This window comes from Mobula birostris, chromosome 32, assembly GCF_030028105.1.
Source record: "Mobula birostris isolate sMobBir1 chromosome 32, sMobBir1.hap1, whole genome shotgun sequence".
NCBI lineage: Eukaryota > Metazoa > Chordata > Chondrichthyes > Myliobatiformes > Myliobatidae > Mobula > Mobula birostris.
The window spans coordinates 16,178,519-16,191,841 of NC_092401.1; the positions used below are offsets into that span (position 1 = coordinate 16,178,519).

Below are 13,323 nucleotides of genomic sequence, written 5' to 3' on the forward strand. Positions count from 1 at the left end.
GTATGTCTCTGATTCTGTAGTACTACCCACTGCACGTCCCACCCAACACGCAGGCTGCAGTCCAGCAGGGAGGGTGGCAAGAAGAACGAACTCGGGTCACCAGTCACAACCCAAAGACACTTTAGAATGTACACACGTTCCCCTCCCAAATCCACTACTGTCTGAGCACTGACCCGGCTTGGTGGGTGGGGAGAGGGGGTGGGACTCTGAAGGCATCTCAGCGCTGTGAATGGTAACTATATGTCTCAGAACTGATGGGCTAGGCAGCCGGAAATCCAAGGTGGGTGATCACGGGTACCGAGCATGGCCCCTGGGCTGGGGAGCTTCCAATCAGTAGGTGAACAGGATGGGCGGGTGCCCAGAGCTTGTCAGAAGGAGACGGACAAACTTCATGATGCAGAAGGTGACGCGGGGGTGGGGGGAGTTGAGGTGGAACAGAGGCAGGGTGATCAACTGTGATTTTATTTTTCAATGATGGGCCAAATGGCCTCTGCCGCTGTGATTGAGGAGATGATTGGGACACTAACCTGTCCAGAAGGGTAGAGCATGTGGGTGGGTTCTGTGCTGGAGCTGCCCTCTGTACCGGTCGTGCCTAGAGCAGATCACCACTCTGATCTTAACCAGCACTGTGTAGATTTACTCCCTCCTCCTTCTCCACATCTCCTTATCAGAGTTGAGCGGACTGTTCAACTTCTCATGCCTGCTCTGCCATTCAATAAGATCTTGGCCAGCCTTCTACCTCAGCAGCACTTTACCGCACGAAACTCCAGGTCCCTTCACTCCAGTGACCGACGGTGAGATCCTGCTGCCAGATCACGAAACTACTACTTCTTTCAAAAATGTTTCTTCTTCCGAACTGCAGTTGATTGCAGCCCATGCTTTCAATTTTGATGATGTATTTTCGGGCCAACTGAGCAATCCAGCGGCTTTGCTATCTTCTGGGGAATCTGAGCAGGGTGCGTGGCCGTTGTCTCCTAATGGCGGAACACGAACCCGTGATTGACTTCCTTACTCCTGGCTGATTAAAACGCCGAGCAAGACTGAAATCAACAGGGACGAGAGCAGAAGGCGAGTGGGTGTTGTGTACCATTGCCTGCGTTTGACTAGTCGCCCTCTCACTGCTTCTGGAGGAAGATGCAGCAGTCTTGGGTTCGGTCACCGCGGGGATGCGGCTTGAGTTTGTGGGACTCTTTCCGGGACACTGCGGTTTGCTGCTTAATGTCCTCAATGCTGAATGCGCCCCGCAGACTTGCTTATCGTGTTCTATGTGTTTCTGGTTACCCTATTTGTGCAATTTGAACTAGGCGCTTTGATGTGGAACTGGGTCTGCGGCTGAGGCCTGCTGTCATCAACACAGCGCTAAACTGAACAGACTGGGAGCCTGTCACTCCTGGACCATTCTTGGGGATCCTGTGATTTGATCATTGATATTCTGTCTGTAATTGCTCATTTTGCACTGTTTGAACAATATGTTTTTCTTTCACATTGGGTGTTTTGATGTTTTAAAGAGTCCCATGGTGTCTCTTTGTTCTGTGGCTCCCTAATAGAGGATGAATCTGGGGCTGTACACTAGATACATAGTTTGAGAATAAATGTACTTTGAACCTTTGAAATCTGTCCAGAGTTACACTTCTATCCATCTCTCTGGAATGTTCTCGGCAACGGGTAATTCCAAAGGTTCAGCAACCTCTGGCTTCCAGCCCCCTTCCCAGGCTCCTCCCAAACATTTCCAGCACTGTCACTTGGCCTGTTGGTGTTGGTATGAAAAACTGCCACATAGTCTCACTGTGCCTTGTCTTCTTCCTAACCCTGCTGCAGCCCTTGAAATCGGCCCACCCCTCTGAGAATGCCAGCCGGTCTAAGCAGTGATGTTTCTGAGGCAGTGTTGCTAATGGATACAAAACTGTGTTTATCCTGCTCCCAGACTGATTTGATTAAAAACTTGGCAGGCTGCTGCTTCGTAAGTCGATCTTTTCCTTACCCTCTCCCGCGAGGTATGTGAGTTCAAGCCGTGTGAAGCAGTCTGCCCAGTTGGCGTAGCTCCGACAGTCCCAGGTCATGCTCTGCAGGAGAGTGCAGGTGAGAATGCGCAGGAGCGCACAGGGGCTGAGTCCGTGCCACCTCTTTGTGCTCCAGTAGCCGCCCACATCCCTCGCACATCAACTCTTGTCCACTCACACTCACATGCTTGTATGCATGCTCTCACTGGTGTGTAATGCTCTTACACACTCATCCGTCGCAAACTCTCTCATTCACACTCACGCCATGCTTTCTCCTGCACACTTGGCAGGCTGTTGCACTCAGTCTGTAGGACATGACCCATTCCCTCTTCTCTCCCTTCATCTTCCCCCACACACGACCCTTACACACTTCCTTCATTTCTCTCTGTCGAGCTAGTGGCACCGAGACCCCTCCGACATACCATATCTCCAATGTGGCTCTTGCAGCAGTTGGTATTTGGAGAATCTGTTTAAAACCACATTTTTCAGTCGCATGTTTATTTGCTTTCCTGCATGTTAGGAGGAATGGGACAATGCTTACACGGGTGTAGTGACAGAACAGAGAACAGTGCAGCACAGGAATAGCCCCTGTTTGTGTTGACCACGACGCCAATCTAAACTAACCCCATGAGCCTGGACAAGATCCATTTCCCTCTGTACCCTGCCTGTTCTTGTATCTTGAGCAACGAAGTGTTGGTGGGAGTCAGCGGGAAGTAGGCAGTCAATATTTTGTCTAATTGCCTCCCAACCTTTATTGCCGTTCCTCCTTCCACCATCTCCCAAACCACTCTCTGTGTACAACTTACTTCATAGATCTTCTTTACACTGTCCCCTTCTCACCTTAAAGCTACGCCTTCTAGAACTTGACACTTTCACCCTCAGCACGACACGATCTCTGCCTCTGATAATTTTACTTGCAGTATTTCCATCAGGTCGCCTCTCAACCTGCAACACGCCAGAGAAAACGATCCAAGTTCGTCCAGTCTCCTGTAGTCAATCCCTTGTGTGCTCCCACAGTCCAAAGACGAACTGGTTAGTGGGTTGATTGGCCAATGTAAATTGTCCTGTGATTAGGCTAGTGTTAAATAGGTGAGTTGCTGGGTGGTGCATCTCGTTGGGCCAGAAGGACCTGTTCTGCGCTGTCTCTCTAAATAAATAAGTAGTGTCCCAGTTAATCTCTTCTGCACCCTCTCCAAAGCCTCCACGTTCTTCCTGTAGTGTGGCAACCAGAACTACATGCAATATTTCAAAGAAAAAATGTATCTTCCTAACTTTTATACTCAAACCCCCAATGATGAAGGCAAGTACCGCCCTATCTCCTTGTGTAACCACTCCTAGGGAACTGTGAACTCGTGTCCCGAGAGCCATCTATACAGCAATACTCCTAAGAGTTCTGTCATTAACCACATACTTTCCTCTTGCCCAAGAACTTAGATATACAGGATGATTGTCCCGGGTAATGTTGAAACTGTTGGTGCTGCGTATGGAAAAGATTCTGCCACACTCTGCTGTCAGGAGATGAGTCGCTTGCCTCAAGATGCTCACAACCACACTAACTGGAGCGTTTTCCCTTTGCCCGTAGACTAGTTTTGCCAGGGCTACACAATGACACACTCAATCGAGGGCAGTCACCCTCACATCCGGACTTCAGCTCTTCTCGTTTACCAAGTGGTCCTGGCAAAGTTTAAGCTGGGCCTCAGAGAGTACGTCTCCGGTTAATGTGCCCTTCGGAACTGTTGACCACACCTTTCCTCACTTTGTTGATGAGTATGAGAAGGGATTAGTCAGGATGGATTTCTCCTGCCTTCTGTCATTCGGGTCCATCTAAACAATTTTCCACATTGTTGGGTGGATGCTGGTGTTGTAACTGTTTTGGAATAATCAGCTATGGACCTGTTTGCTCCAGAAGCAAAGGTCTTCCGTTCCTTGGTTGCTGTGTTGTCTGGTTCCTAATACCGCAGGAGCATATTTAGTCACAAAATTAACTAGGGCATTCTCCTTGAAGCAAAGGAGGTTGAGGAGAGATTTGATGGATATAAAAGAGATTATAACAGGTTGAGGAAAGGTGACCAGAAAAAATTGGTTCCCTTTAGCCTATGCTACAAGGAAGAGAAGGAACAAAATGGAAATTTCAAGGAATATGGGAAAGGATTTTTGCACATAAAGAGTGGCCAGTCCACTGTCTTCAAGAATGGTTGAGTCAGAGATATTTGATTAGGAAATTAGATCAGCATCTCAGGGAAATAAAGATCGAGTGCGGCAATGGGACTGACTACACTGCTGTACTGATGCCAAGTATGTTGGATGGATCAAATGGCCTGGTTTCTGGTAGATAACTGAATGGGGTCACTGCTGGGACTCTTTGCACTGGGAAGGTTGCAAGTTCCACACTGGTCCACCCAGAGCCTCTCCTGTCATTTAAGTTGCTGCCTTCCTTTGAACTCCGACTGCACAGACATGAGTTAGAGGGCTGAGACCTGGGTTCTCTGCAGCCACTGAGGAACTGTGGCCGCAACAGTAGTCCCCTGCAGTGGTGGTCCAGACTAGCATCCTTCATTCCTAGGCTCGCCAGCCCATGGAGATTCCCGTAGACCGTAATGGAACCGAGAACCAGTGGCAGGCTGGGAGCAGGAGCTGACGTGTCCAGAGAAGGAGGGGGTGTGAGGGTAGGCGAGATAAGGCCAGAGATAGGGTGAGTGAGAAGGAAGAGGCAGAATCAGTGGTGTGTGTGTGTGTGTGTTGGGAGAGAGAGACAGACAGACACATACAGAGAGGAGGGCGTGTTGTTTGAAAATGGAGAGGCTCTCTGATGGTGGTGTCTGAAAAGAGGATGCTGTCCAAGTTGCATGCCATCTTGGACAATGTCTCCCATCCACTACATAATGGACTGGTTGGGCACAGGAGTACATTCAGCCAGAGACTCATTCCACCGAGACGCAACACAGAGCGTCATAGGAAGTCATTCCTGCCTGTGGCCATCAAAATTTACAACTCCTCCCTTGGAGGGTCAGACACCCTGAGCCAATAGGCTGGTCCTGGACTTATTTCCTGGCATAATTTACATAATACTATTTAATTATTTATGGTTTTATTACTATTTAATTATTTATGGTGCAACTGTAACGAAAACCAATTTCCCCCGGGATCAGTAAAGTATGACTATGACAATAGTGTAGGGTGTCCACAGACCTCCACAGTGGACCCTGAATCAAGGAGGTTCTGACCTGGGTAATAGTGAGATTTGCTACTGAAGGCGCAGTTTGTAGTTTCAAAAGTTAGTGCAGCACCTGCTGTAAGTGACTTTGGGGAAAGACCTTCTGAACTTCCATACTGCTGAGAGTAATAAGATGCTTCCTTGGATAGTAATACTGACTCAGCAACTTTGGCAGCTCTGTACTCTCCCTGCCCTGGGAGTGTATGATGGACGGTGTAGAGGGAGGCCTCTCTCAATTTCTAACCTTTTGATTGTGTGACTGGGCAGTGTAGTGGGTGCCTCATTCAGTCTAACCCTGGGAGTGTGTGATGGTATGCTATAGAGGGAGCACTTACTGTCTGGCCCGTGCCTTGGGAATGTGTGATGGGTCAGCGCAGAGGGAACTTCACTCAGCGTCTCTCCCACACCTTGGGAGTTTGTGAGTGAATAGCATTGAGAGAATTTCACTCAATGTCTATCCTTGGGAGTATGTGGAAGGAGTTTCACTAGGTGTCCAATCCTAGGGGCGTGTGATGGGAAGGCATAGAGGGAGCTTCACTCAGTGTCCAACCCTAAAGTTGTGTGATGGGACAGAGAGCTTCACTCAGAGTCTAACCAGTACCATGGAAGTGTGTTATGACGTGGTGTTGAAGGAGCTTCACTCAGATTCCAGCCCTGGGCATGTGTGATGGGACAGCATGAAAAGTTAAGGGACTAACCTGATGGGTGAATTCTTCTCTGTCCTTTCAGTGAAATTCTCCAACCCTTTGAGCAGGCTCTTGATAAACGTTGTTTTGCCCCCTTCAGATTCTGAGGTCCCGGACACGGCAGCAATTGCCACGAATGGAGAGAACAACCAGGCGATGTGTGCGATTGGTGAAGAACAGAGTAACAGGGACTGCACCACTGGTTCATCCAGGAGTCCCGGCACTCCTGCACCTCCCTGCGGTGCGGACAGTGGAACGGACTGTACTATCCGTGCCGTGTGTGTATCCAGCCTGGCGCGGAGCTCCAGCCCAGAGCAGGGCACCCACACCACAAGGCAGAGTGAAGCGAGGAGGGACAGAGTGGGGGAAGGGGCGATCTGGTACAATCCCATTCCAGAGGACGAGTACGTGATGCCAGCGCCACGCAAACCTGGGAGCAGCAAGGCGGTGTGGTACGTGGAGATGCCCCAGCCGAACGGTGCCGAGACCGGCCCTGGCGATGGTGCGAGGAAGCCCAGCTGTTTGGGGGCGCCGAGCAGCACCGAGAGGACACTGGAGCCACGAACAATAAGATGTCCAGCTGAATCCTCGCCTCCGAAATCCCGTGCACCTTCGCACCCAGTGACAGCCACTGGAGTGTCGTGGAGTTGCGGTCAGCAGGGGAGCAGTACACAGAAGACCAGACAGTCAGGTGAGTGATCAGTCCCAGGACATGGAGAGCAACCAGACAAGGCAGTACGCACCTGGAGCTATGAACAGGTGTAGGCACCAGTGGAGCACTATTTCCAGTTGGTCCACACAATGGCCTTCAAACCATGGATGGAGATTATCGGTCTTGGGATGAGATACCATTGAATCTTTACCCCAAACTACTTCACTCATCCTGTCTCCAATAGCTCACTGCTGCAGCTGCTAGAAATCTCAAACCACAGCAGGAGATGTAGGTAACACTCAACAGACCAGGCAGCATCCGTCAATAAGTGTTTCAGGTCGTTAATCTGTGAGGAGTCATTGACCTGGCCTGGGCTATTCCCCTCCTCCCGTACTCCCGCTCTCTCCCGCCCCCCGCTCTCCCGCCCCCCCCACTCTCAGCCCCCTCTCTCCCCTCCCCCTTCCCCCCTCCCCTCCCCCTTCCCCCCTCCCCTTCCCCTTCCCCCCTCCCCTTCCCCTTCCCCCCTCCCCCTCCCCTTCCCCCCTCCCCCTCCCCTTCCCCCCTCCCCTTCCCCCTCCTTCCACCTTCTCTCCTCCTCCTCCCCCCTCCTCCCCCCTCCTCCCCCTCTCCTCCCCCCCTCCTCCCCTCTCCTCCCCCTCTCCTCCCCCTCTCCTCCCCCACTCCTCCCCCTCTCCCCTCTCCCCTCTCCCCTCTCCCCCTCCTCCCCCTCTCCCCCTCCTCCCCTCCCCTTCCCCTCCTCCCCTCCCCTTCCCCTCCTCCCCTCCCCTTCCCCTCCTCCCCTCCCCTTCCCCTCCTCCCCTCCCCTTCTCACCTCCCCCTCCCCCTTTCCCCCTCTCTCCCTCCCCCTCCCCCTCTCCCTCCCTCCCCCCTCCTCCACCTCCTCCCCCTCCTCCCTCCTCCCCCTCCTCTCCCTCTCCCCCTCCTCCCCCTCTCCCCCTCCTCCCCCTCTCCCTCTCTCCCTCTCTCCCTCCTCCCCTCCTCCCCCTCTCCCCCTCCCCTTCCCCCTCTCCCCCTCCCCCTTCCCCCCTCTTCCCCACTCTTCTCCTCCCCATCTCTCCTTCCCCCTCACCATCATCTGATACAACTTCAACATAACAGTCCAACTCCTGTACTCAATACTTTGATCTATGAAGGCCTTAAGTGAATTATGGTAGCTTTGATGGTCTTTCTCACAGTCTTATGACACCTCCAATCTTGGTGTCATCTGCAGATTTACTGATCCAGTTAACCACATTATCATCCAGATCATTGTTTTAAATGACAAACAACAACTGACCTAGCACTGATCCCTATGGCACTCCATGAGTCACAGACCTCCAAGCAGAGAGGCAATCATCTGCTACCACACTCTGGTTTCTCCCACCAGGCCAATATCTAATGCAATTTACTACCTCTTCTTGAATGCCAAGCAACTGAATCTTCCTGACCAGCCTCCTGTGCAAGACCTTGTCAAGGGCCTTGCTAAAGTCCATGCACACAAAATCAACTGCCTTTCCTTCATCAACTTTCCTGGTGACTTCCCCGATATGCTCTATAAGATTGGTTAGACATGACCTACCACATGTGAAGCCTTGCTGATTATCCTTAATCAGTCTGTGTCTATTCAAATACTGATATATCCGGTCACTTATAATACTTTCCAGTGATTTTCCCACTACTGACATCAGGCTCTCCAGCCTAGGTTATTCTTAGCACCTTAAAGAGCAGAACAAGATGAGCTCTCCTGTAAACCTCTGGTACTTACCCGTGGCTAAGGATGATATAAGTATTTCTGCTGGGGCCCCAGCAATTTCTGCACTTGCCTTCCACAGAGTGAAGGGGAACACTTTGTCAGGCCCTGGGGATTTATCCAGCCTAATTTGCCTCAAGACAGCAGACAGCACCTCCTCTGTAATACGTATAGGGTCCATGACCTCATTACTGCTTTGCCTCACTTCTATGGACTCTGTGTCCATCTCCCAAGTAAATACTGATGAAAAATATCCATTTAAGATCTCCCCCCCCGCCCCATCTCTTTTGGCTCCATGCATAGATAACCATTCTTATCTTTCAGAGGACAAATGTTATCCCTTGTAATCCTTTTGCTCTTAACATACCTGTGGAATCTCCTTCACTTTGTCCGCTGGGGTCACTTCAGGCCTTCCTTTAGTCCTCCTGATTTCTTTCAGGAGTGTTCTCATGCATTTTGTATACTCCATAAGTACCACGTTTGTTCCTACCTGCCTTTACCTGCTATGTATCTCTTTTTGTTTTCCTAACTAGACCCGCAATATCTCCTGAAAACCAAGGTTCCCCGCACTTGTTATCTTTACCTTTTATTCTGACAGGGACATACAATCTTGGTACTCTCAAAACTTCATTTTTGAAGGCTTCCCACTTAATAAGTATACCTTTGCCAGAAAGGTTTGTTAAGTGTGTCCAGGACGGATTCCTGTCACAGTATGTGGACAGGCCAGCTAGGGGGAATGCCATACTAGATCTAGTACTAGGTAACGAACCGGGTCAGGTCACAGATCTCTCAGTGGGTGAGCATCTGGGGGACAGTGACCACCGCTCTCTGGCCTTTAGCATTATCATGGAAAAGGATAGAATCAGAGAGGACAGGAAAATTTTTAATTGGGGAAGGCAAATTATGAGGCTATAAGGCTAGAACTTGCAGGTGTGAATTGGGATGGTGTTTTTGCAGGGAAATGTACTATGGACATGTGGTCGATGTTTAGGGATCTCTTGCAGGATATTAGGGATAAATTTGTCCCGGTGAGGAAGATAAAGAATGGTAGGGTGAAGGAACCATGGGTGACAAGTGAGGTGGAAAATTTAGTCAGGTGGAAGAAGGCAGCATACATGAGGTTTAGGAAGCAAGGATCAGGTGGGTCTATTGAGGAATATAGGGAAGCAAAGAAGGAGCTTAAGAAGGGGCTGAGAAGAGCAAGAAGGGGGTATGAGAAGGCCTTGGCGAGAAGGGTAAAGGAAAACCCCAAGGCATTCTTCAATTATGTGAAGAACAAAAGGATGACAGGAGTGAAGGTAGGACCAATTAGAGATAAAGGTAGGAAGATGTGCCTGGAGGCTGTGGAAGTGAGCAAGGTCCTCAATGAATACTTCTCTTCGGTATTCACCAATGAGGGGGAACTTGATGACGGTGAGGACAATAAGAGTGAGGTTGATGTTCTGGAGCATGTTGATATTAAGGGAGAGGAGGTGTTGGAGTTGCTAAAATACATTAAGACGGATAAGTCCCCGGGGCCTGACGGAATATTCCCCAGGCTGCTCCATGAGGCAACGGAAGAGATTGCTGAGCCTCTGGCTAGGATCTTTATGTCCTGGTTGTCCATGGGAATGGTACCGGAGGACTGGAGGGAGGCGAATGTTGTCCCCTTGTTCAAAAAAGGTAGTAGGGATAGTCTGGGTAATTAATAGACCAGTGAGTCTGTGGTGAGAAAGCTGTTGGAAAAGATTCTTAGAGATAGGTTCTATGGACATTTAGAGAATCATGGTCCGATCAGGGACAGTCAGCATGGCTTTGTGAAGGGTAGATCACGTCTGACAAGCTTGATAGAGTTCTTTGAGGAGGTGATCAGGCATATAGATGAGGTTAGTGCAGTGGATGTGATCTATATGGATCTTAGTAAGGCATTTGACAAGGTTCCACATGGCAGGCTTATTCAGAAAGTTAGAAGGCATGGGATCCAGGGACGTTTGGCCAGGTGGATTCAGAATTGGCTTGCCTGCAGAAGGCAGAGGGTTGTGGTGGAGGGAGTACATTCGGATTGGAGGGTTGTGACTAGTGGTGTCCCACAAGGATCTGTTCTGGGACCTCTACTTTTCGTGATTTTTATTAACGACCTGGATGTGGGGGTAGAAGGGTGGGTTGGCAAGTTTGCAGACGACACAAAGATTGGTGGTGTTGTAGATAGTGTAGAGGATTGTCAAAGATTGCAGAGAGACATTGATAGGATGCAGAAGTGGGCTGAGAAGTGGCAGATGGAGTTCAACCCGGAGAAGTGTGAGGTGGTACACTTTGGAAGGACAAATTCCAAGGCAGAGTACAAAGTAAATGGCAGGATACTTGGTAGTGTGGAGGAGCAGAGGGATCTGGGGGTACATATCCACAGATCCCTGAAAGTTGCCTCACAGCTAGATAGGGTAGTTAAGAAAGCTTACAGGGTGTTAGCTTTCATAAGTCAAGGGATAGAGTTTAAGAGTTACGAGGTCATGATGCAGCTCTATAAAGCTCTGGTTAGGCCACACTTGGAGTACTGTGACCAGTTTTGGTTGCCTCACTATAGGAAGGATGTGGAAGCATTAGAAAGGGTACAAAGGAGATTTACCAGGATGCTGCCTGGTTTAGAGAGTATGGATTATGATCAGAGATTAAGGGAGCTAGGGCTTTACTCTTTGGAGAGAAGGAGGATGAGGGGAGACATGATAGAGGTGTACAAGATATTAAGAGAAATAGATAGAGTGGATAGCCAGCGCCTCTTCCCAGGGCACCACTGCTCAATACAAGAGGACATGGCTTTAAGGTAAGGGGTGGGAAGTTCAAGGGGGTTATTAGAGGAAGGTTTTTTTACTCAGCGAGCGGTTGGTGCATGGAATGCACTGCCTGAGTCAATGATGGAGGCAGATACACTAGTGAAGTTTAAGAGACTACTAGGCAGGTATATGGAGGAATTTAAGGTGGGGGGTTATATGAGAGGCAGGGTTTGAGGGTCAGCACAACATTGTGGGCCGAAGGGCCTGTACTGTGCTGTACTATTCTATGTTCTAGGATTAAAACAGCCTGTCCGAATCCACACTTGCCAAGTCATTTCTGATACCATCAAAATTGGCCTTTCTCCAACTTAGACTCTAAAACCAAGTGTGGCCTGTCCTTTTCAATAATTAATTTGAAACTAATGGCATTATGATCACTAGATGCAAAGTGTTCAACTGTACTAACTTCCATCAATTGGCCCGTCTCATTCCCTATTAGGAGATCAAGTATTGCACACTCTTTCGTTGGGACTTCTGTGTACTAATTAAGGCAATTTTCCTGAACACATTCGACAAACTCTATCCCATCTACAGTGTGGCAGTCCCGATCAATATGTGGAAAGATAAAATTACCTACTGTCACAGCCTGTGTTTCTTGCAACAGTCTACAATCTTACTGCAAATTTGTTCTTCTAAATCCCGCATACTGTTAGGTGATCTATATTATAGCCCCATTAATATGGTCATATGTTTCTTATTCCTCATTTCAACTCGTAAAGCCCCCCTAGGCGTGCTGTCCAGTCTGTCCTTACTGAGCACGGCAGTGATTTTCCCTGACTAGCAGTGCCACCCCTCCCCCTTAATCCCTCCCACTCTGTCACGTCCAGAACAACGAAACACCAGGATATTGAGCTACCAGTCCTGCCCCTCCTGCAGTAAAGTCTCACTAATGGCTACAATACCATAATTCCATGTATTATTCCATGCCCTGAGCTCATCTGCCTTTCCTACAATACTTGCATTGAAATATACACAGCTCAGAACATTAGTCGCACCATGCTCAACCTTCTGATTCCCAAATTTTGTCTGAGGTCTTACCAACATCTGTCCCCATAAATCTCCACTATCTGTTCTGGTACGCTGGTTCCCATCCCGCTGCAACTCAAGTTTAATCTCCCCCCACCTCATGCTGTGTAGTTCTAGCAAACTTTCTCACTGGGATATCAGTCCCCCAGTTTAGATGCAAACCATCTCCTCTGTGCAGTTCCCACCTTCACTAGAAGAGAGCCCAATGATCCAAAACTCTGACAGCCTCCCTCCTACATCAACTCCTTAGCCACATGTTAATCTGTATGATCATCCTATTTTTGGCCTCACTGGCATGTGGCATGGAGTAGTAGTCCTGAGATAACAACCCTAGAGCTCCTGCCCTTTAACTTAGCACCGAACTCCCTGAACTCACTTTGCCAAGCCTCGTTCCTCTCCCTACCTATGTCATTGGTACCTATATGGACCACGACCTGTGGTTGCTCACCCTCCCACTTAAGAATGCTGAGGACTCGACCCGAGATGTCCAGGATCCTGGCACCTGGGAGGCAACACACCACTTGGGGATCTCATTCTTGTCCACAGAACCTCCGTTCTGTTCCCCTAATGAATGAATCCCCTATCACCCACAGTTCACCTCTTCTCCCCCTCTTTCCTGAGCCACAGAGCCAGACTTAGTGCCAGAGACGCGACCGCTGTGACTTTCCTCTGCTAGGTCATCCCCTTTTCCTAACGGTATCCAAATTGGAAAGCTGTTGCTGTCGGGGATGGCCACAGGGGTACTCTGCACTGGCACCTTAACCCTGTTTCACCCAGTTTCCTGTCTCCTGCACCTTGGGTGCAGTGCAGCTACCTCTCTCTATGTCCTATCTAGCACCCACTCAGCCTCCTGAATGATCCAGAGTTCATCCCGTTCCAGCTCCAACTTCTTAATGTGGAGTGTTAGAAACAGCAGCTACATGCAATTTTTGCAAGTGTGGTCGTCAGAGACTCTGGAGGTCTCCCTGCCTTCTCATATCCCGCAAGAGGAACGTTCAGCTATCCTGCCTGGTATCCCTGCTGTTCTAGCTGTGCAATTATAAAGAAGGAAATGATAAATAAATGGAAAATAATCTACCTGCGGCTTTTTTCCTTCTCTCACTGAAGCCTCGAAGAGCTAAAGCCTCAAATCCCCACTCTAGAACTGTCCGATATCCACTGTTCAAATGCTGAATCTCCCCTGCTTTT

The 13,323-nt window shown here is 49.4% G+C and overlaps 1 protein-coding gene across 1 annotated transcript in view; it reads left to right on the forward strand.

The window, feature by feature from the left end:
- The window catches only part of LOC140191068 (rho GTPase-activating protein SYDE2-like), a 79,188-nt gene that overhangs the window by 30,977 nt on the left and 34,888 nt on the right, over nt 1-13,323 (forward strand). The window contains exon 2 of the mRNA XM_072248144.1: nt 6,001-6,591. Coding sequence (XP_072104245.1) covers nt 6,001-6,591 — 591 coding nt within the window. The remainder of the gene's footprint in view (nt 1-6,000; nt 6,592-13,323) is intronic.